The following is a 25,550-nucleotide window of genomic DNA, read 5'->3' on the forward strand; positions in this document are numbered from 1 at the left end:
AGAACAGGGACTGAGACTGGGCTCCTGGGAGATCTTTTCTGCAAGCCAAATGAGAAAACAAGGGAAGCTAACCAGACCGAGTGCTTTACTCCCAGCCAGGGCCTTGAAGGGTTGGGCCTGGCCAAGACTGTTGGTTCTCCAGGCCCCTCCAGCTCCCACCTCCACCCTGACCTTTCCAGTGGATTCCTGCCACCCACTCCAGGGGAATCTGAGTCATTGTCAGTAGGGCCAGGAGGGGAGATGAGTCTCTGGCCACTGCCAATCCAGGAGGTCACAGCACGCCTGGTCTGAGTCTGAAGGGCCCCAACAGGTGATTTCCAGCTTGGAGCAGGAGGGAAGGCACTGTGCATTTGTCTCCTGTGCAGAGCTCTGGCCTCTGGAGTGGACGGCCCCAGTGGCTTCCCAAAAGGCCTGGCTGTCAGTGGGGCTCTGTGGACCCTTCTCTATAGGGCTTCTCTTCCACGTGGCTGGTCTTCTCCAGAAGCCACTGCCGCTCGGCCTCACTCATTGTCAGTCTGAACGTCACCTCCTGAAAGATGCTGCTCACAGCCACCTGTGTGAGCCAGAGAGAGCAGGACATTCGAAGTTAAGCCACAAGTTCCAGCACAACCACCCCAGATTGAAACCTGCCCACTGACGTCCTTACTTGTTTGAAATGAAGTTTCTGGAACATCCGGATGCTGGGTTCATTTCCTTGACCGATTTTAGCCTCAAACTTGGTCAGACCCAGCTTAGTCACTCCTCCAGAGGTATCAGAGAGAAGGGCAAGAGCACAATGAAGCCCCCTCGCTAGCACCCCCTTGCCCTCCTGGCCCCATCTGCAGTGGAGGCTCTTGTCACCTGCCCCCCACCCTCAAGTGTGAAGAAAGCTCAGCTGGGGCCTGACCACCTGTCCCCACATAGCCGCTTAGAATTCCTTACCGTAAGACATCATCAGAAGAGCAGCCTCGGTGCCAAAACCCTGACCCCTGCAGCTGGGCTCTACAAGAAAGAGTGACACAGTAGCTGGCACTAGGCCAGGCTACAGTGTGCACACCTGACAGATACATGCTTACTGAGTTCTCACTGCCCTGAAGGTGGGGTTACCACTACTGTTCTGCACCAGACTGCACCAGGAAGAAGTGTAATCTGACTCCAAAGCTGACCCCTACACTGTCATAAAGGAGAAAGACGTCAGGGACCCCTAGGGGGAGCTGAGGACCAAGGTCCCAGAAATAGGAGAGGCCCCTCCTATAGCATGGCAGGACGCTCCAGAGAAGATGGATTATTTTGAAGGGTCCCTCACCCACCCTATGGGCTTAAAACCAAAGGTTCACACTGAAGCATAAGGAATAAAGTGACAAACAGAAAGAAAAGCCCAGGCTTGGATGGGGCCAGTCCACCCTAGCCAGAAGCTAGCTCACCGCCACTGAGCTCCTTGAGTGTCCTGAGCAGCTCAGCAGACTTCTGGTTTAGTAGATCTGAGGGCCAGGTGGAACAAACCTGCAATCATGACTTCAATCTCCCCCAGGGTGGGGTCTTCTACATCAGTGAGAAACAGGTTCACATCTCCTGCCATGCAGCTCTCTTCGGTGGGGACTGGCTGGGCCTGCCACTTCTCTGCATCCAGCACAATGAAGGTACACTCTAAGGGGGAAGGTAACAGGGCTATCACCTTTATTCCCCAGAGAAGAGAGATGAGGACAGTGTTCATGCCCAAGCCAGAGAACTACAGAACACCAGCCCCTCTGAGCCTGGGAGGAGAAAAGGGGCCCAAAGCTCCCTTCAGCTCATTACAAAGTCCAATCATTATGAAAAGACAGCCTTCTCCAAATAATGACTGTTCTCTAAAAAAGCAGGGGACCCAAGGGTCAGTGACCACATGAGGCTGTTGTGAGGGACATGAGGGCAGGGTCTAAATTTATAGGTAAAGCCCAAAATGTTTTACTTTCTCTAAATCCTTCCAAACCCAGTACAGTGAGTGGGGAAGAAAGGCAGAAGGGTCAGCCACAGGGACCAACCCCAGGAGGTGTGAGGGTATAAGGGCTTCATGCATTTTTTGGTCTTTTCACAAGTTTTTGTGGCCCCAGCAGAACTGGCTGGAGGTGAGAAAGGGAGGGAACCTGGAGGGCCAGGCCTTCCTTACTGTCTGCATCTTCCCGCCAGCTGCACTGCATAGCATACTCCTGCTCCAGGGTCAGTGGCTCTGAGGCTGTCAAACGCTGCAGTTCCTCTGATTTCATCCACTCATGGTACCTGCAGGGAAAAGGGGATGGCCTTAGACACACAGAGCTAATTCAGAGGCATGGGTCTGACATTTTTTAAAGTAAAGAAGTAGATGGTAGGGAGCAGGGCCCCTCAGGGCTAAAAGAGGGCTTACACAAGACCCAAGAGTTATGAAGGCAATGGACACAAGCCCCAAGGCAGTCCAGTCTTACAACAGAACAGTAAGAGGGAAAAGTTCTATCTGTCCACCTTCACATCCTGGCTGAGGGATCTTTGCGGAGGAGCAGTTTGAAACCAAACATTCCTCAAATTCCTAAGGGGAAGTATATGGCAAACTGACCTCAGCAAAAAAAGGGTAGATGGACCCTTATAAAAACAAAGCACCAGGGACCCCCCAAAAGGAAAACTCCAAGTAGAGGACACCCCCCTATACCACCACTTTCCCAGTCTACTAGACATTTGCCAAATGCTCCCCATAAGAGTCCACACTGGCTTTTCAAGAAATGGAAATAATCAATCAGCTGAGTGTTCTAGAACAAGCATATGTTAAGTATCCAAGAACTGAGCATATCCACAGACACATGGAATATCACTGATTTACAAATGGATGAAACAACAATTTTTCTTTCTTACACACATGAGAAAAACAGGAGAATGGGCAACTTCTTTCAGGTAATCACTGTCCTCCACTTGAGCTTTTTTTCCTATATGTAATTATTTCTCACAACCAACATGTCTTCCCAGGAGCTACAGCTCAAGGGATTGGGGCTAAGGAAGGCCTCCTTGCTGTGTCAAGGAAAGTTTGTTTACTTAACCCTCCTGGGGGCTAAACTGCACACCAAGTAAGGTGCATGGTTACCTAGGCACGTGTTCTGAAGTATAGGGTACCAGGACCACCTTCTTCCCCAGCAACAAGGTGTTCTGATTCAACCTCATGGCATCAGCCTGCAGGTAGGGGACAGCAAACACTTAAGAACCCGGAGTTTTTTCCCACTTACGGTGTGAGCCAAATCTCTCCTACTGGAGTGGGGCTAAACTGACAAAAGGGCCTCCTGTCCTTTCCTTCCAAACACGTCAAAAAACACCCACTCTCAAACCTCTTGCAAGAAAGATTTGGTTAAGAATTAAACAACCTTTGGCTCGAATCTCAGGGGCCAAGCATGGTCTGCCATTCCTGCCGGTCCCTTCCGTCTACCTCCCAGAACGTCGATCCATCAAACGCAAGGACCAAATCCAGATTCATCCTCAATGCTCCCATTACCTGCCCCAGTCAGGGACTCCAGCCCAGAATCAAATTCCAGCCTTTCCTTCAACCAACTCCCATCTCCTCCCTCGGGTGCAAGCCAAGGGGCTCCCACCCTCCCTCTTCCCCGCCCCCAGCCCGCCCTCCCAGCCCACTTTAGTTTCAGGCCCCTCCCCTTTGTGTGGCGCTCCAGGCTCCTCTCTTCGATTCTCCAGCCACCTGGGACCGGAACTGCCAAGCTCACACCCACTCCCCGACGACGAAAGCGTCCCCAGCAGCACGGGTAATCTGCCTCTCCCAACTGGCCACGCTTCCCCGCCTGGCCCGCAGCCGTCACCCCGCATGCGTGGCGAAGCGCACTTCTCACTTCCGCCACGCAGACGGCAGCCGCCAGGGCCAATTCCGGCCACGGCTGCGCGAGGCGCCCAATCAGCGCTCTGCGCCCAATCAGCGCTCTGCGCCCCTCCCGAAGCGCGCGCCAGGAAGGTGGGTTCGAGCGCCGGCGCATGCGCGTTGTGGGCACTGGTGCGGGACAGCTGGCGCTGGCAGCCGCACAGGGGCCGGAGGCGGCTCCCGCGCCCGCCCGGAACAAGCTGTGCCGCAGGTGTCGTACCGGGGGAGAAGGTGTGATGGGATGGAGGGGGCGTTAGACTTGGGGCTCCTCCAGCAGGGAAGGCAAAGGAGAGGCTCAGAGAGGGGCACTTGAGGATGGGGAACCCTAAAGCAGGGTAGGAATGGCTGGTTGGGGGGACCGGGAGTGGCGGCCCCGCTTTAAAAAAAAAAAAAAAAGAACAGCAAGAGAGACATTGGGACAGGGAGTTATGTTGGACGGACCATCTGGGAAAGCTCCAGCTCCCAGCCATAGGCGAAGGTAGCAAACAGTTCCGTGGGCTGCCCTGGGTGGTAGTGAGCTCACACAGTTCGGGAATTAAGTGGGCACCTCCGAGGGTGTAAACTCTGTTGGTGGGTGAGACTCAGTGGCTTCGAAGGCTCCGTAAATCAGTGAAGTCCAAGCATTATCCATGCATAGAGTAGTCCCCTGAGCAGCAAGTAGTCCCCTGAGAAGCGACTACCTAGATTTTTCTCTGACCAAGGGAACCCTTCGTTCCGGGATGAGTCTTGTGACAGATACTTAAGTCTTAGATAAGTGTTAATAGTAAAAGGACAAGAGGTGGGGAGGGAGCAGTAGCAAACTTTACCCCACCCCTGTGTCAGCCCATCAGAAAGCTGAAGTGTACTCTTTTGTCTTAGGGAGCTGCAACAGCTGCTGCCCTGCGCTGAAGGAACCTCTACTGCCCACCCTTCCTAACGATTTTTTGGAGATGGCCGGTGAAATCACAGAGACCGGGGAGCTCTATTCTCCCTACGTGAGTTTTACCTTTAGAATCTGTTTTGCTCACCACAGTACTCCTGGCCTCTAAAGAAGCCCACTGCTTCCTGTGAACTGTACTCCTGATTGCCCTGGTTTAAGTAGAGCCTGGTGAAAATAAAATGGGAACTTGATGTCGCAGTAGCCACATTGCTGCTGTCATGTCTCAGAATATGAGTCGTGGTCATCCCCTTTTAGATGCTTCTCAGAGAGTGTCAAGCTGAACAAAATCAACTTGCTAACTCTCTGTAATATTTATCTCGGGGCTACCACCGCTTGTATTCCGTGCTATGCTTCAGGTGGACCATGATTGACAGTTGTTGACTTTGGGTGTTACTCATCTCAGCAGGTTGAAACTGCTTTGGTCTTTAGATGAATTTTAAATTGCACAACTTTTATGGTCTTGGACGGCGAAAGAGGCAGCCAAATGCAAAGTCTTCCATTTGTAGCCTGGTCGAGTCTGCAATTAGGACAATTAGAATGATTGATTTCTCTCTCTCCCGCCCCCACACATACTCAGTTTATCTTCTTTAATGTACTATCCAATTGGCCATGGTCATTATATCACAGAGCCCTCTTGGCCTGGAGCTCCGAGAGAATGATTTGAATAATCAGACAATTGACTAATGTTGCTATTAAGTATCCCAGGGAAAAGCAGCCCTGCCCTAAGCAGCCAGAGCTTTCCTTCTACAGCTTACCTGCCTTACACAGCTGCTTTGCACCCACCTTTCTTGCCTGGGGATCCATCCTCTGTTTCTGCTAAGGTCACAGACACTAGCCTCATGGTGTGATAGGGTAAGGAAGCATCTCTGACCACAGGCAGAAGAAACTTTCCTCCCTCCAGGGTCTTCCTGTTGCATCTGTGCCATTCTCAGGTAGCAATGAAAGAGCCTCCTCACTTCCATAATTTACCTGGGGAAGTCTTTTGTGAACCCTGGAATAGAATGAATAGTGCCCCTCTCATTTGTGGAATCATGTAAAGACTCCCATTTTCCTATAGCAGCAATGAAATGTCCATGCTATCCCCGAGGATCACCACAGTCCCTGCTTTTTCTTACAATGTCTATGAACTTACAGGTGAAGAAATGGGTCATTTCTGTGAGTTCTGGGAGGAAGACAATGTGATGTGCCCCTATTTCTTGTGTCTCCAGTTGTTCTCGTGCTCATCTCACTTGTCATCATGTCCCTGCAGGAGATGGGAGAGTTAGGCCTGAAAACTTCAGGGGGCTCTGTTTTTTTTTTTTTTTTTTTAATTTCATTTCCCATGGGTTTTATTTTGCTCAGTCTTTGAGGGCCAACTCTGGGCAGTTGTCACAAATAAATGTTGTATTATTTTATCCTCCAAGTGAAGAGAGAGGTCAGGAAAAGCTGGGCAGTGATCAGAGTGAGGTGGTGGTAACCAGGCAGCAGTGGTCAGGGTTTTGAGGGAGAAGGCTTTCTTCATTCATCTCACTTGGAGAATGATTCTTGATTCCCTGTGAGACCAGTAGAACCTAAATAAGCTATAGAAATGACTTTCCTACCTAAGCTGCTCTAAAGCCCTGCAATCCCCAGCTCAGCACAGGGTGGGCAAAACCCTGCTCTGGCTTCCTTAGGAGACCAAGGTACTGGACACGTGGTTCATTAATGTACAAAACAGCTCATGGTCATTGCCAAGACACAGCCTCTCTTTAGTTCTGTATTGCCTCACTCCATTGTGAGTTCTTCTTCCCTTCAGAGGTAGATAGTTTTCTTTAGCTTGACTTATTCTGCTTAAAATGTTTATGACAGAGCCAAGCTTCCCAGGAGGCTCAGATGCCACACTTTCTCAAGGACAGTGCCGGACCCAAGAACAGGATTCAGCCTTGTACATGTCGCCATGAGTGATCTCAGGACAGACGTATCAGTTTCCCTATTTGGGGGGACCAGGAATGGCTCAGGACGAAGTGGTAGTTATGAGATCAGAACATAGGACGAGGTGGATCATGCCTGAGAGAAGGGTAGCTGCTGAGGATGCCTCTGGTGGCTGGTTCCTGCTGAAGACTCCAGGGACCAGGGGCTGCGCCTTCTCCAGTTAATCCAGAACAATCTCGTCCTTGGGGACTGTGTAGGACCTTATTCCTCTGCTTCCTGCCACTCTTCCCAGGAAGTGGCCCCACAGAACTGTCACATGACCAGCAGAAGAGAAGGTCTCCTTCCTCTTCCTTCTTCCCCACAAGTCCTCTTGACCTGGCCTGTGGCTTAGCTCGGAGTTAATGCTGACCAGGACTGCTTTGGCCCTCCAATTGAAGAAGTTCCCTGTGAAGCACGCAGTGGTTTCTTTAGAACTAGAAAATAGCAACAAAGCGAGACAAACATGACTGCCCGTTTCTGCCTAACGACAGATGGTTTATCCCTAATCAACTGCTTATAAAGTGTTAAAGCTTCTTTTCACTGAGGTTTATTTGAAGTCTCTGTTGGGCACACGCCTGTGTCTTCATGCCTGTTTTAAAGGAGTGGTTTTCAGGTGGTGGTGATCTTGCCCCCAGAGGACATTCAACATCTGGAGACACTTTGATTTTCAAGACGCTGTTGCTTGGGACAGAGGGAGCAGTTCACTGGCAACTAGCGGACAGAGGCCAGGGATGCTGCTAAACAGCCTACAATGCAGGACAGGCCCCCACCACAAAGAATGATCTTGAACCCAAATATCAACAGTGCCCAGGCTGAGAAACCCTGACCTATAATAAGCCTTTGAACTTTTCCATGCCAAGACCTTCAGAGATTCCGGAATTTAGAGATGCTTCTTATACTATTTAATTTCCCCGTAAGATTTTTGCCTAAGTGTCTTTGTTAAGCTCCTTGCCCTCTCTTTATTTTCATCATCAGGACCATTTCCCACAGAGAAATGAGGCTGATGTCCCCTAGTAGTGCTGCTGCTTAGAGAACTACTGAGCGGAAAGCAGAGCTGCAGGATTCAGGTGCTCGGTGGCCACTGGGATCTGTTCTGTTGGTGTCCTGCCTTGAACTCTCCGAAACATGGAACCCTCATCTCCTGCAAAGGGCTGCTCAGTCTGACTCCTGCATCCCCGGCCCTCCTCTGCCTGGCTCACGGTGCCTCAGCCCAGCCTCCTGGAAGCTTCTGGAACATCCCCACTTCTTTCCCACCTTAGGTTGTTGTACCTGGAGGCCGTCTGGGTGGTGCCATCTCATCCTTCCTGCACCCCCCCCTTAAATGTCATCGCAGAGGTTTCCTTGAGCACTCTGTTTCCAGAGCTTTCCCGTTATTCCTTGTCACAACCCCTTGATTCTTTTCTTTAAGCTTCTCTCAAGCAGTGACCACAGTTTGTTTTCTTCCCCTCCTGAGGATGTAGCTCCACGTGTGCCTTGTTTAGTCGTAAAGTTAGCTCATTATAGACATTCATAGTTGCTTGTGAGAAGCTGGAACTTGCCATCCTGAGGGCCAGCAAAGACCTGCAAGATACCTTGAGCAGGGTCCTGTGAAAACCAGCTGAGCTCTCCCCTCCAGGCCTTTTCAGATACCCTAAGAATGTGGAGAAGTGAGCACGGCCTGCTGCCACGCAGGCCTTGGGTTTAGTAGTGGGGAAGAGGTAAATGCACTGCACCTGAAAGCCAGGACCAGGTGTAAGAAGGCTTATGCTCCAGGGATGCAAAGGTGGGAAGCAAGATGAGCTTAGGAGCCTGGGAAGGGCTTGAAGGTGTAAGTAGCATTTGAATGGGCCCCAGGGGCTGAACAGAAGGGCAGGGGGAGGAGGCCCAAGAGAACATGGCGCCCTGTGCCAAGGATAAATGCACTGTGGGCGGAGCTCTGTGCTCTCAGCGAGACATCTGCCCACCTGTCCAGCACTCAGGTGTCCACTGGACACCTGGAAAGCCTGGCCTCCTCTAACCCTTCCCCCTGAGCCAAGGGTCCTAAGGTAATAGTTAACAATCCCTGTCTGTTTTTGCTTTCTTTTTTTTTGTTGTTCATCTTTCAAAGAGTGGGAAGTGAAAATGAGAGGTGGGCAGGGCTTCCCAGAGAGGAGGGGTTTGTCTTTTTAAAGGTACCAAAACAGGTGGTGAAGCCATGGAAGATCAACAAGGGGCCGTCATGAAGGGCTGAGCTAGAGGGAGCCACAAAACACTCTTCAGGAACAAAATCAGTAGCACCAGGACATGAGGAGAAGGAAGGAGGCCAAGGCCACTCTGGGATGTCCAGGTGGAGGTGCCTGGCAGCAGCTGAACTGGAGCTCTGAAGAAAGGCAGAGACCACAGGAACAGTCTTCTGTCCAGCCACGAGATAAGCCAGACAGGTGGACTGAGTTGTTGAGGAAGAGGTCCAGAGAGGAGAAGAAACAGCCAGTGTGGCAGCAGGAAGGCCAGCGGGTCCTTGGTAATAGGCAACGTTCAGTTTCAAGGTCGGGCATGGTGGCATACACTGGAATCTCAGGCAGTTGAGAGGCTGAGGCAGGAGGATTGCAAGTTTGGAGCCAACTTGGGCAACTCAGCGATACTCTGTCTCAGAGTAAAAAGGGCTGGAGATGTAGTTCATGGTGAAGCGCCCCTGGGCTCGGCCCCCAGTAACACCAAAAAAAAAAAAAAAAGAGAAGTTTCTGGAGTCCTGGAGAAGGAAGCTCCTTTACCAAGGACAGGGGAGAGCCCGCCTTTCCCCCAAGTTTGCATTAGCAAAGTCAGAGTCATGTTTTAAAGGTGTCAAGTAAGTTTGTAGGCAGAACGGAAGAGCTGGTGGGAAGAGAGGGTTCCAGGCTGGAATGAGGCCAGAGGTTCAGGTGCCAGCTTGGCCTCATGAAGGAGTAATGGCATATGTTCCTAAAGGCAGCAGGAGCCAAGCACAGTGGCACACACCTATAATCCCAGAGACAGGAGGCTGAGGGACGAGGCAAGAGAATCTCAAATTTGAGGCCAGCCTCAGCAACTTAGTGAGACCCTGCCTGAAAATAAAAAGGGGTAGGGGAGTCTGGGGATATAGATCGGTGGTACAGTGCCCCTGAGTTCCAGCCCCAGTATGGGGGTTGGTGGGGACAGATAGGAAGGGGATAGACACTGATCTTTTGAACTAGGAGAGAGGCTTTGGCAGCATGCATCACCAGGCGACTTCAGTCACCTCCACGGAGTAGCTGATGGAGCCCTCATCTGAGAGTGATGGGGCCAGGGGTCTGGGAGCTTAAACGTTGAGCTTGGGGGCAGTTACTATGGGGAACACCCAGAAACCTATGTTGAGAAAGAAACGGATGTCGCCAGATCCCAGGTGAAGGGGCCGCTCATTTGCTGTGGGACAATCCAATGATTCAAAGAAAACATCTCCAGGAAGCTCTGGCAGTTTGGCTCAGGGAGGAGAAGAGCAGGTGTGGCCTTGGCACAGGCTGGGTGGACAGGCGAGACCCCAGAGGGGAAGGCCCAAGAAGCTGGGGCAACGTGTGCTCTGTGGAACCAGCTGACCGTGCGCAGGGTGGGGGGGGTGATGCCCAGGTGGGGTGGACTGGAGGGCAGAGGCAGCGGGGGGTGGAAAGCACCCTGGGAGAGCTGGGGTTCTCAGAAAGGAATTTTCCAGCCGAGATCTTGGGAGAAGAAATGGTGTGACTAACTGAACTAGAGTCAGGGGCCGAGTTAGAGTTAAGTTTGAAACCTGGAGTCACCCTGAGGGCACAGGATGAGGGGAGGTGTGACGAGAGCAGCCTTGAGTTCCTGAAGCCCCTGTGCTGTGCTTTAGAGGGTGGGTTCTGTGGCCTGCGAATCGTGCCTTGACTGTTTTTAACCCTGAAGTCGGTGCGGAGGTGTGGGGGTAGAGTAAGGGAAGCGTGAATGTCAATGTCCCAAGGACTGGCACAGGACAGAGTCATGGGCCAGCAGTTTGGAGAAGTTTCTTGGAGGTCAGCATTCCGTGTCCATGCTGTGCCGAGCGCCCCACCTGTCCTCAGAGCCTGGCATCTGTGACACAGCTCTGAATGGTTTGCAGTGCTGAGGGGGTGGCCATGAGGACAGCAGGGAGGGGCCTGGAATCCAGAGACATTCTGGAAAGAACCCACAGATTGTGGCGCTTAGTCGTCTGCGTGTTAGGGCCCCAGCACCTGGATGCAGAGCTCTGCTCCCTGGGACCCAGATGTCCTCTGCCTCCCTGTCCTTGGAGCTCTGGGAAGGTCTCCATGGCGGTGTTGTCACCCAGGGCAGCCCTCGGGAGCTGTTGAGGGGCGAGACTAACCATTCCCGGGCTTGAGTGTCGCTCCTTGGGTTCCAGGTCGGGCTGGTGTACATGTTCAACCTCATCGTGGGCACAGGGGCGCTCACCATGCCCAAGGCCTTTGCCACCGCCGGATGGCTGGTCAGCCTCGTCCTGCTGGTGTTCCTGGGCTTCATGAGGTAAGGGGCAGCGGAAGGCTGGGGCCGGAGCTGGGGGAGTCCCTGTGTCTCTTCATTAGCGGGGCCTGAGTGGGAAGGTGACGGACTGCATGCATTAGGCACGCGCGTCCTGAGCAGGACCAGAGAGGGGAGTGGACAGAGGCCTCCCGGAGCACCCTGTGAGGTGAGTCGAGACACGATGAAGCCCCGGAAGGTCCTGAAGGTTCGTGTGGTGCAGGTCCTCTTCCCACGACTCACCTCTCTGCCCCATAGTTCACCACTGTGACCCCCGTCAGGGCACTCAGAAAACACCACCCTCCCCAGAAAAAGAGGGTGATCTGGGAAGAGAGTGTGGGGTTTAGAATCTACTTGATATAATCCATCAAGAAAGTGAAGGCCCAGTACACCAACACACGGGCCACAGTGGAGCCACCTGCTTGTGTCCCCCGTGGTCCACCCCCGCCCCCACCTTCAGGGCACTGGTTGTGTGGGACCCAGCAGCTGTTGCCTCAGTGAGGGAGGCCACCAAGGCTGTGCTCAGGGGCTCCCCTGGAGCTCTGCAGCCATCTCGTGATGGCACAGGCTAAGGGACTTAGGTCCTGACCAGTCAGGAGTCCACAGGCCAGAGGTGGAGTGTGACCCGGAGCTCCCCAGGAGCTCCTCCCGTCTCTGTGCCAGAGAGGGGACTGGAATCCAGAGACATTCTGGAAAGAACCCACAGGTTGTGGCACTTATTGTCTAAGCACCACAGTCTGCGGGTTGTGGCACTGTCCATGTTTGTGGCACCCATTGAACAGAACACGCCCCAAGTGGCTGTGCCCTGTGGGCAGTGAGGGCGAAGGAGGTGGACGAGTGAATTGCAGAGTGACCAGAAGGTGATGAGTGGCAGACAAGGAAAAGCACAGTGTGGCGAGGGGTTGAGGAGGTGAGGTGACTGCCCAGGCCCAGGGGTCACAGAGCGGCACGGATGCAGAAGTTTGAAGGAGAAAGAAGTAGGCACCGTAGAAAGAGTGAAGCAGAGCGAAGTAGTTGAAGCAGACAGAGCTGGGAGGGCCTGTAGGGACAGAAATGAGCCAGGCTCTTCCATTTCTATGCAATTCTTTTGGGGACCTTTAGGGTGAACCTTGGGTGCTGTTGGCTTGTTATATACTTCAAGCTCTAGCTGCTAAAAACTTTGGAAGTCCTTGACCTTATGTGACTCCATCACCTTTAAAGGACCTTCAGCACAGGCAGCCATCTGAAGAGGAAGTGATTATTGGGACCTCTAGCTAGGGGCTGCCATGGCCTCTCCTTGCTAAACCCATTTCCATTTGAACATGATCAGTGAGTTGGCTTAATGCAACCGTGGGAAGTCTGTCTATGCCTTAATTAGGATTGATTTTAGCTCTACTTCCAAAAAGAAGGGAGAAGCTAAGCCCGCAACATGATCAGTTAGGCAAGATCACGAGAAACCTTTCTTGGAGGTACTGGGGTGATTGGAATGGGAATCATGGGCCCGAATGCCCCCCACTGCAGAGGTGGAGGGGCGTGGGTTTGACTGCTGTGGGGCCCAGTGCTCCACCAGCCACTAGACTGAAGGACTGTGTGACATCTGTTGACATCATCTGCACCGGAGGACACAGGTGCAGAGCCGTGCTGACCTCAGGAAGAGGGAGACCAGTGTTCGCCCCAAGATGTTTCAGGGCAGGGATAGACTCATGCCTCACGTTTTATCAGCAGTGCCCCATATCCTGGGGCCTCCCAACCTCTGAGCTCCTGGAAGAGAGGAAAAGATGGTTTCTCCACTCTTGTCTGACTTCTTGGCAAGTGTCTTGTGCTACCTCCCTGTCTCCCTTGAGGTTCGGGCCACAGTAGTAGAAACTTATTTTACTGTTAGGCACATTGTCCTGAAAGCTAAAGTACTGCCAAAGAGAAAGGGGGACGGGTTCCAGAGCCACCTTCGTTCTCCAGCCCTTGGCACTGGTGTATGCAATTGGAAGCTGACCACTGCCTGTGCCCTGCGGAGAGAGGTGAGGGCTGCCTGCCGTCCTTCCAGAAGCCCCCTGTGAATCGGCCTCCTCCCAGCTCAGGGCCTCTGTTGGTGCGGACCATGTTGACCCGTGTCACCTCCACCCAGCTCGTGCTCTCCCTTGAGCAGTTTCCCTCCCATCAGCCTATGTCACAGCCCCATCCTGTGTGTCAGAAGTGGATCCTAAATGTAGGCAGCCACAGAAAAGCAAGCACAGGCGGCCTCGAGCGTGCACACACTCCTTACCAGGAAAGGCCCGTCTCAGAACTTCTTTAGGGAACAGTTCTCAGAAGAGAGTGCTGGGCTTGTTGGTCACACCACTTCAAACCCCTACAATCTCCTCTCTGCAATTAACACGTGCCTCCCCCTCAGCTTTGTGACAACCACCTTTGTGATGGAGGCCATGGCCGCAGCCAACGCACAGCTCCGCTGGAAGAGGATGGAAACCCACAAGGTGTGTGTGTCCCCCGGCGGTGCCTCTGTTCAGTTGTGTTCCCTAGAGACAGTCTCAGCCACCCGTTGCTTTCCTCTTGATGTGTGAGGACTCTGTCCACAGTGCTGCTCCAGGAACCTAGTCCCAGGCCCCAGAGCTGCAGCATGGCAGCCGCGTACAGTCAGAAAACACAGGCAGGGCTGCCCTCAGCCTCACAGCGCTGGCCCTCACTCCCCAAGCTGAGCCGCTCAGCCCTTGTCCCCAGGAACTATGCTATGTGCTCCACCTGTTGAGAGTTTCCTAATTAGACACCTTCTAGAAAGAGAACAAAGGGAATGACCCCTGCCCAGGTTTTCTGTACAGCCGTGTGCTCATTCCTTCTTGGTTTCTCCTCTTCTCCTCGTCCACCCACCACCTCCCAGGAGGAGGATGATGACGACTCCTCCACGGCCTCAGACAGTGACATTCTCACCCCGGACAGCTACGAGCGGGCAGAGAAACAGCCCATCCTGTCAGTGCGTAAGTCTTGGGCCTCCCGACAGGCCTCAAGCTCCTGGCTGATAGGGCTCCCTTTCTTTCTTCATGGTGAGAGCCCACGGAGTCTCCCTGCAGATGTCCTTTGGCGTTTTCTGCCTGAGGGTGGCAGTTTTGGGGTTCCAGGCACAGGCCTGGCCCTGCTGGCCCACCTTCTGCTAACTAACGTGTTTGGCCTGTTACTGGGCTCTGTCTGGCTTCCCACCTCTCCTGCCGCTAAGTTTCCCAGGCTGGCCTCAAATTTGCAATCCTCCTGCCTCAGCCTTGCAAGTTGCTGGGATTACAGGTGTGCACTCTCCTACTATTATGGAAATGATCGCATGCCTGGTTCTGTGCCCTGTGCGCACTGAGAGAGCTTGAGTGAATGTGGTCCTGGCTCCACCCTCCCACCTCACCCCTATACACACACGCACACGCACACGCACCCTCGTCTCGCAGTCTCGTCTCTGCTCACCCTCTCCCCTATAGGGAACATCCTTGAATTTTCTTGTAAAATGTAGACATGGGGCTGGGGCTCCATGGAAGAGTGCTTGCCCAACATATGCAAGGCCCTGGGTTTGAGCCCCAGCACTGGAAAAAAAGGAAACCTTAGGAAAGTTTTCTCCAGAGTCCGAGATCCTTGGGGATGCCTTATTCTGGGACTTTGCGGCACTCAGCGACAGTGCTTCTGGTGAAGAATCACCACCCTTCTTGTGCTTTTGGCTCCTCAGAGAGACGCACATCTCCCAACCTGTTTGAAATCACAGACCGGGTGGAAATGGGACAGATGGCCTCCATGTTCTTCAATAAAGGTAATAAATGCTTATTTGCGGGTGGGGTGTGGGGAAAGGGCCAGTGGTCCTTTACTGCAGGCCTGAGCCTTATAATGAGGGTTCCATGTCGCCTGGGGATGAGGGAAGCCATGAGGAGGGGAAGGTTGTCAGCCTGCGGTCAGAGCACCTGCCGGATGCCTGCCCTGTGGACACAAATTTCCTTGGATGCCCCGTCCCTCTGTGTGAAGAACAAAGAGCTGGCTACCCTGGGCAGCTGTCCAACGGGGAAGCCATGGAGGTGGCTGGCAGTTTGTACCTCTCCCAGCAGTTGCTTCTGACTTGGCTCTCTGGCCTGTTCTGGCAGTGGTAGGCTTTGCCACAGGCATGCCAGGGCATGTCCTCCCAGTGGCCAGCAGAGGGCGCCAGGAGCCCACGCTAGAGCTGGTTTGGGCATTGGAGCCCCAGGGAGAGGAGGCGCGGCTCTCCCTCTGCCCTGCCTGCTCCTGGCTGGCAGTTGGCAACAACCTGCAGGGATCCGCCCAGCTCTGGTGTTGGGCTCCGGGGCCTGCCAGTGATAACGGCATGTACTTCCATGGCTAATCTTGTTCTTTGGGAAAATGAGCTATTAAGACTTTTGTTTTTAATGCCCGAACCTGTTAGTTTCCTTAACAGTCAGGCACAGTCTCAATAAATCCTTCCACTTACAGCTGTCCTGGAAGATCTTGTGCCCCTCTTTCAAAGCCTGTGTGTGAAGTGGTTGTCCACCGGTTCTGGTGTGGCCCTGCTTTACTCAGAGCTGGGGGCTGTGGAAGCCAGTGTCTGCGTGCCTGCCCTCAGGACACTAAGCACTCAGTCTGTCATTGGTGGTGCGATTTGGTGGCTGGTCCAGACGAGGTGATTGTTGGCACAGGTTGCCCAAGGTCTAGTTCCACTCTCCCTCCTGGACAAGCCTCAGAGGATTTCCAGAATTCATCAAAACCAGCTTCTCAGCTGGACGTGGTGGCTCACACCTGTAATCCCAGCAGCTTAGGAGGTTAAAGCAAGAGGATCAAATCCAGCCTCAGCAACTTAGCACGGCCCTAAGCAACTTGGTGAGACCCTGTCTCTAAATAAAAATGTAGAAAGGGCTGGGGATGTGGCTCAGTGGTTAAGTGCCCCCGGGTTCAATTCCTGGTAACAAAAAAAAAAAAAAACAAAAACACAGAACAACAACAAAGACCCTGTTTTCAGCCCACTTCTGTGTTTCTCCTTTGCTGCATTTCTGTCGCTCCCTGTACCACTGCGCTGAGTGATCAGAGGCGTTTCCTGACCCTTCAAAATGCAAACTTTTAAAATAAGTCACACATGGGGGGAGAAGAAACATCTTTTAAACCTCATTTCTCATTTTCATATTCTGTAATCTGCCTTGATTTCTGTAAGAATTCTAGGAACCAGTGGTTTGCTTTGTTTGTGGGGCTGGGGATGGACCCCCAGGGCCCTGTGCATGCTGAGCAAGTGCTCTACCAGTGAGCCACATCCCAGCCTTTTTCATTTGATCTTGAGACAAGGTCTCACTAAGTTGCTGAGGCTGGTCTCCTACTTGCCATCCTCCTGCCTCAGCCTTCCAAGTAACTTAGGATTGTAGGCGTGCACATTGTGCCCAGCTAGTGGTTGGTTTTATCTCTGCTCCTGCCCCATGGACCAGACTCCTGGTTTATTCAAATCTAATAGAAAACAGCATGTTTGTGTGTAGACAGCCCCACACCCAGAGAAGTCTCCTTGTTGTCCCCTGCAGGGCTTCTCAAGCTCCTCACTGTGGACGTTGGGCCAGATAACTCTCGTTGGACCTGTCCTGAGTGTTGTGGAGCAACACCCCGGACTCCAGTTGTCAGTAGTACCTCCTAATTGTGTCAATCAAAACCACCCTCAGACATTGCCAAATGTTCCCCCCAGGTGGGGCGGTGCAGAATCACCTCTGCTCTGCTCTGCTCTGCTCTGCTCTTAACTCACAGATCATCAGAGTGTCATCTTCACCTTTGGCAGGGCAGCCTTCCACAAAAGGCTCCCTTGGGCTCTCCACTCGTGTCTTGTAATTAGAAATGCCAAGCGTAGTCTCTGATGTCCTCTCGGGAAGTTCATTGATCCTCCCACTTTGTGTCTAGTAATGAAATTGTATTGATCAGGGAGGGCCAATGGCAGTTTATAAACAGCCAACATTAGAGTCGTCAGCAGGTGGCAAGAAGGGAATGGGGAGGAGACGATGCCTTCCCATAGAGAGCAGAAAGGCAGGCTGGAGCTTGCTGTTCCCGGAGCCTGGGGCATGAGTTATAGGCAGCCCCGGGGCCACTGAGCTTGGACATCAAGGCTCCCTCTGACATGTCAATGAAGGACATGCCAACTAGTGTGCTCAGAAAGCAGACGCCGGGCGCTCGTGGCTCCTTTAGAAAGTCATGCCTTCCTGGTCTTTTCCCCCAGAGTCCTAGGAGCAGAGCTGACCTCACCCAGCCCCAGGAGTAGCATGTCCTGGGCTTTCCCCTGGGGACGCTGCAGGCTCTTGTAAGCCACGAGGATTGGAAGATAACTGTCACTTCATTTTTCTCGTTCTCAGAGAAGCCGGCAGCTTGAGACCAGTGACATCAAAAACTTGAGCAATAGTCTGAGCAAGAATCTGAGGCCAGCTGTCTGGGGCCATAGCCTTGGGCTGGACGGCCCCACTGCTGTTTTCAGAGCCTCTGCCCGCCCCGGGCTTCCTAGCTAGAATCCCCTGTGGAAGATAGCCAAGCATGGTGGGACACTCACCGTAGGAGATGTTCAGGCACTTGCCAGGGTTGGAATGTAAGTCTGATGGAATTGGGACGAGAGCCCTACATCCCCACCCCTAGTTCTCTGTGGATGGACCTGTAGCACACACTCCTGGAGTTAGCACTGTCCCTTGCCGGCACTGCTCGTAAGGAAAAGGAGCCTCTTGTGAGAACTGTCCCTCCCCAGCACACCAGGCCACCCTGGGCCAGCAGATGCAAGGTCATCAAATCTGGAAGGAGGCACTGGGTCTTTGGAATTGAAGGGCTTTTTGCAGTGCTGATTTCAGCCTTAAGGCTGAACTTTTTCCTGTCAACTTCTCTGTGCTTTGGTTCTTGCTTGCAGTTTCTTGTCGTAGAGCCCTGTGCTGGCTGCGGAGGGAGCCCTGGCCCAACACACGTGGGCATTCAGGCTCCTGATCAGGTGTCGTCCCCACCCCACACACACCCAGCCTGTCCGCAGGGTGACGGTGCCTCCATTCATCCTGGGCCGACCATACCACACACTAACTTTGTACCTGTCTTGCTTCAGAACCTCTCTGAACACTGAGCCTCTCAACCTCTCACGTGCAGGTCCGAAGCCAGTGTGTCTCCTGCCAGTGTCACAGTGTAGCCGACCAGCATGCGAAATGACCATGGAGCCCTTTTCTCCCCTTTTGTAGAAAATAAATGGCTTAGAGAACTAACTGCTATTGAGAAGGTGGAGGTTCTGTGTCAGAGAAGAGTACAGTGTCTCTCCAGCCCCCTGACCATGGCTTTGTTGCTTTCAGTGGGAGTCAACTTGTTCTACTTCTGCATCATCATTTACCTGTATGGGGACCTGGCCATCTATGCTTCGGCCGTGCCCTTCTCTCTCATGCAGGTGACCTGGTGAGTATCCTCTGCCCCTCATGCTGGCTGTAGCCAGTGGGCCGCCTCAGCCAGTCAGGCAAAGTGTCCAGCATAGAGGCCCCACACCAAGCAGGTCCCTGGTCCCCAAGGAAAGTGAATGTCCAGGGCCCTTTTCTACACACAGCATGGCCAGCTGTGCCCTCTGAGCTTAAGAGACATGTCCTGCATTGCTGTCCCTTTCCCTGCCCCAGGAAAGATGGCTTGGACTCCCACTGAGGGCTCCTGAGTCATAAGGAACAAGAGGGGCAGGTCCTAAAAGATGATTTAGGGGAGTCACATTGTGGAGGGGTGGCTCTGTCTTTGCCAGCCGAGCAGGGCCACCCTGATCCCAAGCCTGCCACCGCTCTTCATCAGCAGCACCACTGACAATGACTCCTGCGGTGTGGAGACAGACGCCAAGTACAATGACACTGACCTGTGCTGGGGGCCCCTGCGCCGAGTGGACGCCTACCACATCTACCTGGTGAGTGTCCTGGCCAGCCTGGGGTCGCAGGCCGCCCTGAGAGGCGAGCTCTGTAGGCCACCTTTCCTTGCTGGGAAAAGTGTTTCCCCAGAGGGAAGCCTCTGCCCATCTCCACACGCTGGCCGCATGCTGGGGCTTGGCCCTGGCAGAAAACGGATCATGTCATAAGGCTCTAGCTCCAGAGCATCCTGATGACCAGGCTTAAAAGTCAGATTTGGACTTGGCATCCAGGTCCTTGTCAGCTCCAGGACCAAGCACCACTGTGGCCGGAACACAGGGTTCCAGGGACACTCTTTGTAAAGCTCTTGAAGAGCGCCTCTTTAAGAGGCCTCCCTGCTTGACCTTCCTCGGGGTCAGCTCAGGAGCACAGAGGCACATGCTGGTCTCCTGATAGGCAGATAACACTGATCCATCTGATGGTGGCCCTGACCATAAACAGCCTCTGCAGACAGGAAGGATCCCTGTGGACACGGGAAGATGATGAATCTCCAGGCTCGTTCTTGATTGCTTTGTGCCGTGGTGTATGGGGGCAGAGCTGGGTGATGTGCCAGAGGGGCCTCGGATAATAGGACACGCACCCAGGGGGCAGCATTTATCTCTGCCTGCTTTGTGGGCAGGGCTCAGAAATGTTCCCCTTCAGCCTTTGCAGAGTCTGTTAATATTCTCTGCTTCCTCTTGGTCGTCCTCAGCCCTGGTGCAGACTTCGTGTACTAGATGACACAGTTTGACAAGTGGCCACTTAGCTGGTTTGGAGGGAAAGAAGAGGCCAGGAGCAAGCTGGGCCATTCTAGCGGTGGCCTTTTGACTTAATTACTCCTATCCTGGCAAGGTGTCCTCAGGACTTGCAACAGTGTTATTTGGGTCTGATCTTGTTCATCCCAAGTGCCTGCCCTGCCCTGCCCTGTAGACCTGCTGAAGGGGCCTGCCCCGAAGCCATGGGAGAGGTTTGCTTGCCTCTGTGTTTCTGGAGCAGCGGGTCAGTGGTCTGTGCTGCTCCTCTTGCACATTCAGCTGTGCCTTGGAATTTGTCTTGCAGTAGAGTTGTCTTTGATTCTCCCATGACAGGTCTGGTGGGAATCTGGTGGCAAGTTAAATTGTCTGGGCCCTGAGGGTGTAGGGCCAAGTCACTGGAGACCCAACCGAGGACTTGTTAACCTCTTAGCATTGCAGCACCTCGTGATTAACAAGATCAGCTAAGGTCTGAGTGCGTGTGAGGTCCTTCTGGATCTCCCCTCCCTCTGCATGTGGGCAGGGGCGGGGTGGAGGAAGGGCTTCAGGGGCTCCAGCAGCAGCTGAGGTGGGTCTTTATGGGGAAGCTGCTGGAGTCTGCAGACCCGGCCCAGCGCACTCCCCCACGGCAAAATGGACACGGAGCTCTGTGAGTGTCTGGGAGAGCTGCTGCCGTTTGCTTGGTGAATTATTTAGAAGCGTTATCATTGCCTTGTTAAATCGTTCCTATGAACCTCCTACATGATGGAAGCTCCCTCCCTGAGTCTCAATAACTCTGACTGCATAGGAGGAAGCCCTCAGGAAAGCAGACAAGCATTAATTACTGCCATCGTCTCCCAGATATTGCACTTATAACTCATAAAGCTAATTGTCCTAGTGCCTGCAGATGCTCCAGAGCTGGGAGGCCAAGGTGCAGGTCCCAGTGGAAAGACTTGTGACCCCCCAGGAGCCTGTTCCCAGGGCTGTTGGCCCCATCGCCCCTGTTGCCCCACACTCTCTCTCTGGCTCCAAGGAACTTGAGGCAGAGGGCCTGGGGTAGTCTGGGAAGTTGCTTTACAGCTTTGCGTGTGACTTCAGGGTCCGTGGTCCTGCAGAACAGCAGAGCCTTCTGACCCCAAGTGCTGGTGCCTACATCTCTCTGAAGCTCCTCTCTCCCTTGGTGAAAAGTTGGGAATGGGGTGTGTCAGAGGTGTGGGTTTCCTTCCTCAGACCCGAGCCCTCCTGTAGGTGATGAGGGCAGGGCAGCTGGATTCTAGCAAGTGACCTCTTTGGGTCCTGGGAGGAGGAAAGCCATCCTTTCTTTCCTTGCCCTTGGTCACTCACACTCAGATCTGCCATCCCTTTTGGAACTCCACCATGCCTCTCTCCGCCAACTGGTTCTGATTTTTCCGCTAGCCAAAAATGCTGGACAGGGCAGCAAGGGGGTAGACTTAAAACACCCTCCTCCCACACAGTCATCTCTGTCTCTGGCAATATACCCCTGCCACATCTGCATATTTTAAATGACCCCTTCTTCATTGCTATCCTGGGACAGTATGCTCTGTGAGATGAAGATACAGGCTTGTAGCTTAGTTTTCAGAAAGTCCCCTGGAAGCCATCTCTCCAGTCTCCAGGAGCACACAGACGAGACTACCTGGGATAAGAAGTGTCCCTGAGGCCAGGCTTTTCAGGAAGGGAGTTTTCTCCACCAGCAGCTACTAGTTGCCTCCCAGAGCTCTTGACCTTAACAAGTGGAAATTTCTACTTCCTCTATTTGCACCATGGACTCCCTTCTGCATCCCAAGATTCCCAGTGCAGCTGGTAGGAATCAGCTCATCCTTTCCTTCCCCTGCAGTAGCCACGGAGCAGGGTGCTGTGGGGTGGAGGGTTCCGAGTCACCTGCTTTACATGCACTCTCGGTGTCCCGCAGTAAGCTGGGCCCTGTTATTATACCCAAGGGCTTCAGGACCTGATTTCAGCTGCCCTTGGGTTCTCAGGCCCCTGGCACTCACCCATCCTCTCCTCCAAAGAAAGTAATGGGAGGGCTGGGGCTGGGGCTCAGTGGTAGAGCACTTGCCTAGCTTGCGTGAGGCACTGGGTTTGATCCTCAGCACCACATATAATAAACAAATAAAATAAAGGCATTCTGCTCATTTACAACTACAAAAAAAATTTTTTTAAGTTCTTAAAAAAAAAAAGGAAAAATAAAAAAGGAAGGAAGGAATGGGAGGTTCAGAGCCTGAGCTCTTGCACAGGCAACCCTGCCCCAGGCTGGAAGCACCTTGGGCTCTTTCTGCGGGGCCATCCAGCTCTGATGGGAACAGAGGCAGGACTGGCATTTTGTTCCTTCCTCAGCCATGGTGCCTAGAAGCCAGGGACCCCTGGTATGGTGGTAAGAGTGTGTGCAGGGTCCGCCCAGAACTCAGGCCTGACGTGTTGCTGTCCCCTGGGGTCAGGGTGCTGCCAGCACTCCTGTTATGCTTCCTTATTCCCGCAGAGCTCCCAGCCTGCCGCTCCACCCCTAGCCCAGATGCCATCCCTCCTCCTAGAGTGTCAGAAGGAAGCACACAGGGGTCCTAGGGGCTCCCTGTGTGCTGTCAGCTTCTCACCTTTGGAGAAAGCTGGTGGCATCCACCACTTACAGGTGGGCAGAGCTGCCGGTCACAGGCAGCCCAGCCGGCTCTAGCCCAGCAGAGCTGCGAGCGCAGATGGCAGAGCAGAGCTTATCCTGGCTGGAGACCCGGCCACAAACTGGCCCTATTGAGCAGGAGGTCCCTTGTTGGCCACCTTGGGGCAGGACAAGGTCATCCTGGTTTGCTCTCCTGCCTTGAACTCAGGAACTATGAGGTCCACCTCTGGACACAGGTGACTTAGAAGGGGGTGTAGCCTGTAAGTGCCTAGCAGGTGCCCTGCCACCTCTGCAGATGGAGGGCGTCGTTCCCAGGCTCCCTCTGGCAGCCCCTTAGAGAAGAGGGGTAGGGCGTGGGAGAGTCCTGCCCACCAGCTTCTTCCTATAGGTGTAGGCCACCCTGAGATTCAGGCACAGGGCAGCAGGGAAGATGGCCCTTGGTGAAGGGCCCAAAGACCATGTTTTCTGCTTCCCCTTGGCTCTGACTCAGTACTGGCCTTTGGCTACAAAATTCCAAACAGCATGCAGCCCCCCTTGTGAACCGCATGGTTTCTTCCTAAAATAGTACTACTCAAGAAAATATCCTCTTCCGAAAGGGGTGGAGACGGGAGGAGCCCCCCCCCCCCCCCCCCCCGTGGCATTTCTGATTCAGGCTTCCTAGTGGGGAACAATTCCTTGCACAGTGGGGGAACACTGAGGCTCGGAGACAGTGGCTTCCTCTGGATCCCAGAGCTAAAGCCCTCAGCCTGGCCCTTGGGGCTCTTGCGGGGTTCTCTTGCCCTGTAAAGCAGTCTTGGTGCCCGCGGCACATGCAGGTTGGTGCTATCTGCACACAGAGGTTGGGGGTGGCAGCATCCATGTGCCAGCCTCAGAGCCCGACATTTGCCAGGGCTCGGGGCACTGCTGCCTGATGTGGCCTCTGCTGAGTGCTCTGCATCTGTGCGCCCACCTGTGACTGTGCTGCGCCCTCATCCTGACGCCCTTGCTCCCAGACGGAGAAGTGGACTTCGCTGGTTATTCACGTAGGATTGAAAGTAAGCACCTCTTCCCAAGGACATTCCCTCCCCTGCCATGGTCTCTGTACTTTCAACATCAGCCACTGTGCCCCAGGGCTGTGGCATCTGCTAATAAGTGGGTCACCGCTGCCATCCCTTGAATATTTATTCTTACCAGTTCTGGGGCAGGAGGTGGCCTGGAGGACCAGTGAGGAGGGAATCAATATGAACCCACACGTCTTAGGAGCAATGTGACGGCACAGGACGTGGGCACTCCGGGGTCACAGTGTTGCCCATCATGGTGTGGTACACTCGACCCGTTTTCAGTGGCCTGCTGCCCCCAGAGCAAACAGGTGAACACCGCCCCAGATCTGTGCACCTGGATGGAAATGGGGCCTGGTGAGGCTGGAGCGAGGGCCCTCCCCAGGGCCTCTGACTCCCTCGGTGGAGCTGAATCCAAGTGCGGGTCTGGGGCCCTTGCCTGGAGCAGGCACTTCCCTCCCCTGTGCAGTGCCCACCCTCCTGCCTGCCTCCGACGGGTTAGGACTCAGTCTGGTGCTAAACCAGAACAACTCAGGAGGGCATTCCCGGTGCCTGGGAGGGGCTGAGGTCTAGGCACCAAGTGCCTCCGTGAAAGCATGGTGACCTCGTCGGGGTGCTCGGGACTGCCTGGGTGCCTGTCTTCTCTGCGTGCCTCTCCCTCCCCTCGTGCCTCTTGTCAGTGCTTCTCAGCCAGCTCTGGAGGCCCCGGAGAGGAGGGTGTGCTCTGCCACCCGCCTCCCCTCTCACCTGGGGAAGGTGCCCCTGCACACCCAGGTGTGACTCAGGGCAGGAGCTGAGGTGTCTTCAGTGCGGCCCTGAGCCTCTGGGGAGAGGGGTCTCCAGGTCCCCCACACGTGGCTGAGCCCCTGCCTTCGTCCTTGGAGATAGGGTCTTGAGGAAGAATAAATCTCTTCCCTACTCCCCAGAAATGGAGGCACCTGCCACAGGACCGAGCCGGTGCCTGATACCGAGTGAGCCCCAGCCTCCAGCAGCAGCCGCGCTCGCTGGCTCAGATGACGGACTTGGAAGGATTAGCTTGTCTCTTTCTTTTTCAAGGAAATCAATAACACAGGGACAGGCCTGTTTTTCTTCCTTTTTTCCTGGGAGCTGTGTCTCACTGGGAGTAGCCGCCCCCACCTCCAGCCCTCTCTAAATGAAATTCAGGCTCCCGAGCCAACACCTGCCTGGGAACCCCTCGAGCCCTCACCCAGCCACATCCCCCACCGCTGCCACTGTTGTCTTGCTGCAGTCCCCAGCCCTCTGTACCTGCCCGCTGCTGCCCCACCTTGCCCAAGACCGCACCTCACCTTTCTGAGGACACCTGGGTGACACCTTCTTGGGCCACCTTGTGACTGCCTCCCCTCCCCCACCCCGGCCCTTGGGTGTTTGGCCCAAGCCACCGCCTCCTGCTCAGTGAGAGGACTGTGGTTTTTATTTTTAATGGAGCTCTCAGGGACAAGGGTTCTGTCAGCTGGCATCAAGCCCACTGTCCATCAAGCCCCACGTCCTGCCTCTGCCGTGGCCAGCACCTGATGCGCCAGCTCAAAGGACAATGCTTAGTGCCCGTGCTGCCTCCTCCTCTGGAAAGTATTAAGAGCAGCTTTGCAAGTGTCACTTGCCCAGAGCAAGCCTGGGCACTCTGGGCCCTCGGGGAATGGCCGTGGCCTTCCCAGGTTGCTCATCCTTGTCCTTGCCGTTCCTCCAGTGGACGGAGACAGGAAATGGACTTGTGTGCCATGACCTTGCCCTGTGCACACCCAGCACACTCAACTCTCAGCCTCCATTATGTGAAAATCCAAATGTGTAGAATAAACTCGGGGGTAATTATTTGTTACAAAGTTATTCCCTACTTCACAGAAGGACTCCCTGCAGGTCTCCCTTAAGTACTTAGCTTCATTTAAGAAAATTAACCGTTTGTAAATAGACCTTCAGGAGCCCATCTCTGTGTGAAGGGACACATAACATGCATTCATATGCACAGGGACAGAAGCCCGAACGAAACCCAGCCTGTGTAGCTGGAGAAACAGACAGATGCTGGGCTGGGACAGGCACCGGAAGCAGGCCACCGAAGTACAGTAGCCCAGGAGACCCCACCCCATGGATTCCTGAGCTGGGGAAGCTGCGGCACTGTGGCTGTGGCGCACACCCGCCGTCCACACTCATGCTAGGCCAGTTGGTTGGGAAGT

General features: G+C 53.9%; 2 protein-coding genes across 8 annotated transcripts in view; one reads left to right on the forward strand and one right to left on the reverse strand.

The window, feature by feature from the left end:
• Positions 1 to 67: 67 nt before the first annotated feature.
• Positions 68 to 3,800, reverse strand: NAT9 (N-acetyltransferase 9). 5 transcript variants are annotated; one of them, XM_081271150.1, is made up of 7 exons: positions 3,668 to 3,800; positions 3,065 to 3,150; positions 2,126 to 2,235; positions 1,483 to 1,626; positions 922 to 981; positions 647 to 741; positions 68 to 553 (listed from the first exon to the last, which is right to left on the reverse strand). In XM_081271150.1, the coding sequence occupies exons 2-7, from the start codon at positions 3,139 to 3,141 to the stop codon at positions 419 to 421; spliced, it is 621 nt and encodes a 206-aa protein (XP_081127276.1). In that variant the 5' UTR covers positions 3,142 to 3,150; positions 3,668 to 3,800; the 3' UTR covers positions 68 to 418. The 5 variants fall into 5 exon arrangements, with proteins under 5 accessions (XP_081127276.1, XP_081127277.1, XP_081127278.1 ...); XM_081271151.1 differs by having other exon boundaries at positions 3,693 to 3,799; XM_081271152.1 differs by lacking the exon at positions 922 to 981.
• A 162-nt stretch (positions 3,801 to 3,962) lies between these two features.
• The window catches only part of TMEM104 (transmembrane protein 104), a 54,300-nt gene continuing 32,712 nt past the window's right edge, over positions 3,963 to 25,550 (forward strand). The window contains exons 1-8 of one of the 3 annotated variants that reach the window (XM_081272713.1): positions 3,963 to 4,072; positions 4,700 to 4,815; positions 11,032 to 11,153; positions 13,513 to 13,594; positions 13,996 to 14,092; positions 14,818 to 14,898; positions 18,407 to 18,506; positions 18,882 to 18,990. In XM_081272713.1, coding sequence (XP_081128839.1) covers positions 4,771 to 4,815; positions 11,032 to 11,153; positions 13,513 to 13,594; positions 13,996 to 14,092; positions 14,818 to 14,898; positions 18,407 to 18,506; positions 18,882 to 18,990 — 636 coding nt within the window. In that variant the 5' untranslated portion in view covers positions 3,963 to 4,072; positions 4,700 to 4,770. The remainder of the gene's footprint in view (positions 4,073 to 4,699; positions 4,816 to 11,031; positions 11,154 to 13,512; positions 13,595 to 13,995; positions 14,093 to 14,817; positions 14,899 to 18,406; positions 18,507 to 18,881; positions 18,991 to 25,550) is intronic. The other 2 variants (XM_081272712.1, XM_081272714.1) reach the window with 2 other exon arrangements.

The sequence above is a fragment of the Spermophilus citellus genome, assembly GCF_964194105.1.
Source record: "Spermophilus citellus genome assembly, chromosome: 17".
In the NCBI taxonomy this organism is placed as follows: domain Eukaryota; kingdom Metazoa; phylum Chordata; class Mammalia; order Rodentia; family Sciuridae; genus Spermophilus; species Spermophilus citellus.

Coding starts and splice junctions, on each gene's coding strand:
- NAT9 (XM_081271150.1), bottom strand. CDS start 3,141: ATGAGGTTGAATCAGAACACCTTGTTGCTGGGGAAGAAGGTGGTCCTG. Junction 2,236..3,064: donor ACTTCAGAACACGTGCCTAG/GTAACCATGCAC, acceptor TTTTCCCTGCAG/GTACCATGAGTGGATGAAAT. Junction 554..646: donor AGAAACTTCATTTCAAACAA/GTAAGGACGTCA, acceptor TGGCTCACACAG/GTGGCTGTGAGCAGCATCTT.